Source organism: Pteropus alecto, unplaced genomic scaffold, assembly GCF_000325575.1.
Source record: "Pteropus alecto unplaced genomic scaffold, ASM32557v1 scaffold700, whole genome shotgun sequence".
Classification (NCBI taxonomy): Eukaryota; Metazoa; Chordata; class Mammalia; order Chiroptera; family Pteropodidae; genus Pteropus; species Pteropus alecto.
The window spans coordinates 48,620-55,499 of NW_006429611.1; the positions used below are offsets into that span (position 1 = coordinate 48,620).

A 6,880-nucleotide genomic window follows, 5' to 3' on the forward strand; every position below is an offset into this window, starting at 1 on the left:
TGCCGGCGGTCAAGAAGGAGCTCCCGGGCCGCGAAGACCTGGCCCTGGCGCTGGCCACCTTCCACCCGACCCTGGCTGCGCTGCCAGTGCCGCCGCTGCCCGGCTACCTGGCGCCACTGCCCGCCGTGGCCGCCCTGCCCCCGGCAGCCTCGCTACCCGCCGCGACAGCCGGCTACGAGGCGCTGTTGGCTCCGCCGCTCCGCGCCCCGCGCGCCTACCTGAGCCTGCACGAGGCCGCCCCCCACCTCCACCTGCCCCGGGACCCTCTGGCCCTCGAGCGCTTCTCGGCCACTGCGACTGCGGCACCGGATTTCCAGCCGCTGCTGGACAACGGCGAGCCGTGCATCGAGGTGGAGTGCGGCGCCAACCGCGCGCTGCTCTACGTGCGCAAACTCTGCCAGGGCAGCAAGGGCCCGTCCATCCGCCACCGCGGCGAGTGGCTCACGCCCAACGAGTTCCAGTTCGTCAGCGGCCGCGAGACGGCCAAGGACTGGAAACGCAGCATCCGCCACAAAGGTGCGCCCGCGGTGGGGGCGCGGGCCGCTCGCGTCCCTCCCCTCTGCTCTCGAGGACCGCTGGGTCCGGACCCCACTGCTCCTGCCATCTGGGAGACTCCGTCACCGCCCAGGGAGGGCGCTGTGACTCCGGGGCTGCCGCAGGGCCTCTCCCCGCTCCCGGCCCCCACTGCAGCGCAGTCGCCTTGGTGGACGCGGGCAGAGCGCCCTCGGCCTCCACCGTCCCCCCAGCTCCGGCCGCGGTGCCCTGGCTCCCTGATGCGCGCTAGCCATCCGCTCCTGCCGCTCCGAAGGTCTTTGCGGGATTCCTGGGCCTTGAGGACCAGGGGAAGTTTATGAGAACTCGGGAGAGCAGGCAGGAGGCCGCCCGGGCAGGACACCCCGCCCCCGCACTCCCGGGTGCGGAGCCGCGGGTTTTGGCGGGAGCAGAGGGGCACACATGCGGCGGTGGTGCGGGTGCGCGCTGCTGGAGGGAAGGGCAAAGCGTACGGGTAGCGCTGGCAGGTGGGGGCCGCGGGGGCGCGCGTCGGGGCGGGGGCGCGCGCGGAGCAAGAGCGGCGGCGGGGCTGGGAGCAGCCTGCTTGGGCTCCTGCAAGAGTCTGGCTCCAAGGCCGCGACCGACGGCGCCCGACCTGGCACGCGGGGGAAGCTCGGTGAGCGCCAGGTGCGCGGGTGGGGGGAGTTAGAAAGTTAGGGACCCAGTAGCGCTCGACTGGGATTTCAAGATCCGCGGTGGCCACCCTCTTCCCGCTGCGGGGTCAGGCGCAGCCCCAGCTCCTGACGGCGCCGCTCACCTGCGCCTGGGCTCGACCTTCCTCGGCCCTGCTCCGGGCTCCGGCGGACCGGCTCGGGGAGGGTGGAGTGCGGGAGGAGGGGCGCACGGAGGAGGAGGCCCCCCTTCGTCGGGGGAGGGCGCGCGCCCGGATCTCCAGTTTCTGAGCTCGGCAGATCCCCGCGGCGTCCGCGAGGGTGGAGTGGGCCGCAGGGGTGGGTGGCGAGCGCGGAAGTTGGATGGAGGTGGGTGTTCATACGCATGCAGCAGGGAACCGGCCTTGCCGCCGACTGCGCCCCGGAAGTGTGCCCGCGTGCACAGGCGCTACGTGTGCGCCCGCTCCCTCATCGGTCCTGCCTCGGCTCTCCTGCAGGGAAAAGTCTGAAGACGCTTATGTCCAAGGGGATTCTGCAGGTGCACCCTCCGATCTGCGACTGTCCCGGCTGTCGAATATCCTCCCCGGTGGTGAGATGTGGGAGAAGAGTTGGGGCTTTGGGGTCTTCTTTCCCCACTGCGGAGCTTGTGAACATCGTGCAGGCTCCGGAGCCCTAACCTCTACCCTGCCAGAGTGCGGGAGGGAGCCCTCCTCCCGGGGAACGTGAGGAGAACTTGCTTGGGGTGGGGCGCCTGGAGCCCTTTCCTTCCCTTGGGAGCCTTGGGGCAGCTGCTCCTGAAGTCCTGGGAGGGTCTCCTCCCTGAGGAGTCATCCACCTGGGGTCTGGGGACTCTGCCCTGTCACGAATCTGGGGGAGGGGGTGGTCACCATTTCATCTGGCCCGGCTTGGAAGAGGGCCTTTGCTAGAGTGACGCTTGCGCTGGGCCTGACACCGTTGGCTGCCCGGACGCGTGTTCTGGGGCAGTTACAGGTGCCCAGTCGCCGGACCCTGGACGTGCAGCAGCGTCGGGGCAGCGTCTACGCAGTGAGGGCCTTGGGTGTCAAGAGAACAGAGGCTGCGGGGCGGCTGGCGTGGGGCCCCCAACCCAGTGAAGACCTCTTCCGAGCCCCTGGTGGCGCGGGGAGCAGGAGACAGCCTGGAGCACAGGCCTTCGCCAGCGCCTGTGCTCCAGGGCGAGGGGTCTGGAAGGGAAAATGCTTCTGGAGAGGGACCGATCTGCGGCCCTGGGGGAGAGCGGGTTAGAGGCCTGGTTCCTGGCAGGCTGGTGCTACTATTCCTGGCACCACTCGGCAGCCCCCTCTGGCAGGAAGGGGTAGGAGAGGCAGAGGGAAAGCCAGCCTGAGGGGACCAGGGCTTCTGGCGTGCCTTAGGCTTGTTTTCTTTGGATTGGTAGTAGGGTGGGGGAGGGGATGTCCCGGGTTCCTCTCGAGACCTAGGAGTGGGTAACTGGGGCCAGCTGGGAGGCCACAGACACACTTGTGAAGACAGACCAGAGGTCAGACACGCAGTTGGGCAGGGGAGGGGGATGCTCATTGCCCACACAGGCGTGCCTGCACCCCAGAGCTCCCAGACAGTGTGCCCAGCCTGCCCCACCACTGCCAGCACACCTGCCCCACACCTGCCCCCACACCTGCCGGGCAAGAGGCCCGGCTCTCTCTCCACTTCTGCACCTTCTCAAGCAGCTGGGGCCGGAGAGGGGGCCTCCGGGTCGGCCTGCACTTTCTGTTCAGTGGGGGAGCAGGCAGCTCGAGCTCGGCGTCAGCCCTCCTGTAGATGTTGCTTGGATAGGGGTTTGGGCAGGGATGGGGACACCATCCAGGGCCACCTGCCTGTCTGGGGCTCCCAGGTCCCTGCTCTGCCTGAGGGACGGCTCAAACCGGGGCCTGCCTCATCTAAGCCTGGTCCCTCCCAGGCCTGTCCCCGCACCCCTCCCTTAAGAAGGAGCTCCGCGGACTCCCTTGTCTCTCCAGCTCCCACTTTTCCCACACAGAGACTGGTTCCCCCCCACAGCCAGGTCCACAGGTATATGCCCACTGCACAGCCACAGCTAGTCCGGGGGCCGAGTGTGGGGGTGCATGTGGTGCAGGGGTCATTCAGCTAGGCAGGTGGCCCACGCCTGCCCTCGGTGCCTGGGGAGCCGGCGTTCGGCTAGGGGCAGAGGCTCAGCATCCAGCTCTCGAGTCTGCTGCTGAGCAGGGATGGCAGCTGAGGTCACGGGTGTGCGTGGAGGCACTGTGTTCCCTGTCCTTGCGCGGGTGGGGTGCGGTCAGGGCTGCCCGCCCTGGGTCCTCTTCCTGAGCCCCTCCCCCAGGAGCCGCCCCAGGCCAGTGTGGCTCGTCTAGTCTCATCCCAAGTGGCAGCCATTTCCCCCTTCTCTTCCCTGTCCTACAGATGAGAAACAACCAAGTGTTTCCTTTTCTCCGAAGTGAGTTTAATTAAAGCAGAAAGGCAGGAGAGGGGCGCCGGTGCATGGGCCGCCGCAGGCCGGAGACGGCGGAGCTGAGGCGCTCCTTGCTGGCCGGGGCTGGCAGGAGGGGCAGGGGCCTGACAGTGGCCCTGCTCTGCCGCCGCTGGTATCCCACAGGGCAAGGCCAGGGTCTCAGGGCCACAGCGAGCCTGCCCCGTCCAGCTCACTGGGTGTGCGTGGAGGAGATCGAGGTCCCTGAGGGTTTGCCAGGGCAGGTGTGGGGACACGGTGGCTCCGGGGCCTGGGCCAGGGCTGTGAGGACCTCACCCTGCAGGGCGGAGCTGTGGTGGCTGCGCCGCTGCTGCTGTCCAAGGTGATGACCGGTCCAGGGAGGGGCTCGAAGGAGGGATGAGAGAGGACACCCCAGGGCCCTGGTCGCCTCCCCGAGCCAGGAGCCTGTTACTAAGGGAGAACGGGCTTCCCGCCCAGAGGACAGTCAGTGCCTTCTCCTCTTCCCCTGGGGCGCGGGGCCTCAGGACACTGCGGAGTGTGTGGGAACCGGCTGTGTGCAGGACACGCCCTCCCACTCTGCTCTCCTGCCCAGGAGACTCGTGGAGTGCTTCGCACTGTCACTGTGGGCACGGGGACAGGAGAAGGGGACCGGGTGGACAAACTCTGACTCTCTGAGGTTCCTGGGACAGAGGGTCCGGCTGGTCAGGGTTCCTGGCCAGGCGACCTGTGAATCCTGGCCTTCAGTTTGCAAGGGGGCAGCAGGCTCGGGCCCCAGGCTTGGACTCCGCTGAGCCGGGCTCCGCAGGGCACTGACAGACAGAAAGGACCTTGGTCTCGGCTCCCGGGGCCCGAGCCTGGGGGACCGGCACAGGCACACGCGGAGGGAAGTGCAGGGAGCCGGTGACAGGAGCGAGAAGGCTGGGTCTGCCTCCGGGTGACATCCCCAGACGCAGGCTGATGGCCATGGAGGGGGCCGGGATGGAGTGCGGAGCCTGGACAAGGTGGCACCCAGAGCAGCCTGGGCCCACAGCCCAGCCCCAGCCCAGTCCAGGGGTCAGGCTGGGGCTCATCTCCCTGCGTGCATCGTGGCCTCTGGTCAGCTGTGACTCCTGCCCACCCTGGAGCCTGTCCTGGAGGCCACGGGCCCCTCCAGTCTGGGCGGGCACGGTGGAGCAGACTGGCCGGTGACTGTGCCTGTTTGTTCTTAGCAAGTGCTTCTGTCACCTGGGTCCTGCCTGGGGGTCGGGCCTGGGGTGCAAGCCGCCCAGGGGCAGACAGACCTAACCTGCCCCTCCCCTCACCCTGCCTAGAACCGGGGTCGGTTGGCAGACAAGAGGACAGCTGCCCTGCCCCCTGCGCGGGGCCTGAAGAAGGAACTGACCCCCAGCTTCTTGGCCAGCGACGGCAGCGGCGATGGGAGCGCCCCGGCCTGTGGGCAGCAGCCCGGCTTAAAGCAGGAGGATGACCCTCACGTCCGTATCATGAAGAGAAGGTATTTCCACCAGGGACCGGGGTGCAGGGGGCTCTCGGGCTCCCGCAGGGCCAGGGACACCCAGACGGGGCAGCTGGAAACAAGCTCAGGTCTGGGGAAGGTGGTCCTTTGCTCTGGGGAGCTGCCACAACAACGCCTGGACCCCCAGGGACAGCCCAGCCCCCTCCATCTCACAGGACCCGCGAGAGCCTACCTTGCCCACACTTGGGGACCAAGGGCTAAGCCAGGACACTGTCAACATTGTGTGTGCTCCCCCAGGGGCGGGTCAGGGAGGAGCAGTCGATGTGGTCCCGTGTGGTGAGGTGCTGAGGAGGCACAGAGCTTCTGGGTGTGGGGAATGGAGTGGGCTCGAGCCCAGGGCTCAGGATGGGGCGGTCAGGGACACCCAGGAAGGGGGCCTGGTCCCATCGCAGCCAGGCAGGGCGGGGAGCAGGGCCAGCCCTTCCTGAAAGCAGCCCCCAGACCATCAGAATTTCTATGCCTTCTGTCTTTCAACATATTCCAATTTTTCCTAAACTAAAACAACCCCGCTGGACCCCAAGTCCCCGCACCCACATTTGCAAGGTGAAGCCCTCCGCAGACCTCCACTGCCGGCTCTCGGCCCGTGGGTCTTTTCAGAGACGCTGCTGCGGGTGAGGGCGTGGGCACGGGGCAGATCTGTTTCCTTGCTCGACCTCTCGTCCTGGCATCCCTGCTACCTCCCTTGGGCAGTGGTCACTTCCAGGAGGCAAGTGGCAGCAGCTGGGACCCAGGGGCGCACACCCACCTGGCCTGACCCCAGCCTTCGGTGCAGCACAGCTGTGGGACTCCCTCCCTGACTGGGTCCCTGCCTCGCTGGGGCAGCTCCAGTGATGAAGAGTTTGGGTTCAGTGGCATGAGTGACAGACAGAGAAAGCCACAGCCCCCACCTCAGCACAGTACGGGGCTCCCCTGCCACCCGTCGAGAAGCAGAGATAAGATACGCAGCTCCAGCTCCATGCTACCCGGTTCCTCGTCCGGCGAAGCTTGAGCCCGTCCCGGTGGCAGCCGCTGGCCGTTCGAACTGGTACCAGATGGCACTGGAGACAGGTCTGAGCCAGCCCCATGCTCCGGGTCCTGGAGGCCATGCTGACCCGCTGCTTCTTCCCCTGCAGAGTCCACACCCACTGGGACGTGAACATCTCCTTCCGGGAGACGTCCTGCAGGTAGGGCCCGCGTCTCCCTGCACCGCGTGTGGGTGGTCTGCTTCTGAATCTCCTCAGCCTCATGCCCCCTCCCCTCCTTAGTCCTGGTCTGTCTGTCCACCTGTCGACTTGGGTCTGGGCCTTGGCAGCGGACAGGTGTGGGTTCTGTTGCCAGGTGTAGCCTTCCCCCGCATGGGACTGGCCCCTCGAGCCCATCTGCCCTGAGACGGGCCATGACCTACCCCTCCCACCTTCCCAGAGACCTCCCAGGAGGTGAGGATGGCGCCGGGCGAGGGGCGTCTAGCAGGGTGCACAGGAGCTCGACGAGGAGAGGGGTCGTCCCCACAGACATGGAGAAACGGGAGGGATGTGGGCGGTGGGGGGGAAGCCGGCCGGTCCGGCTCAGCTGGGTGCTGAAGGGCCTCGGGCGCTGGGCCTGCTGGGCACTGTCCTAGGGCAGCAGAGCCACCGACGGCCCTGAGTGGGAGAAGGACCGGCTGTCGTTTCAGAAAGGCTCAGCAGGTGGGGGTTGCTCCAGTCCACAGTGATTTAGGCTGTGGAAGCAGGATGGGGAGATAAAGTGAGGGGGGGGCCTGCTCAGCCGATCGTTATCATGAGCGTC

The 6,880-nt window shown here is 67.4% G+C and overlaps 1 protein-coding gene across 4 annotated transcripts in view; it reads left to right on the plus strand.

Moving 5' to 3' along the window:
• Nucleotides 1-6: 6 nt before the first annotated feature.
• Nucleotides 7-6,880, plus strand: part of SAMD11 (sterile alpha motif domain containing 11) — an 18,043-nt gene continuing 11,169 nt past the window's right edge. For all 4 annotated transcript variants that reach the window (XM_025045406.1, XM_006903886.3, XM_025045464.1 and 1 more), the window contains exons 1-4: nt 7-516; nt 1,661-1,752; nt 4,914-5,095; nt 6,229-6,279. In XM_025045406.1, the coding sequence (XP_024901174.1) occupies nt 1,681-1,752; nt 4,914-5,095; nt 6,229-6,279 (305 nt within the window). In that variant the 5' untranslated portion in view covers nt 7-516; nt 1,661-1,680. The remainder of the gene's footprint in view (nt 517-1,660; nt 1,753-4,913; nt 5,096-6,228; nt 6,280-6,880) is intronic.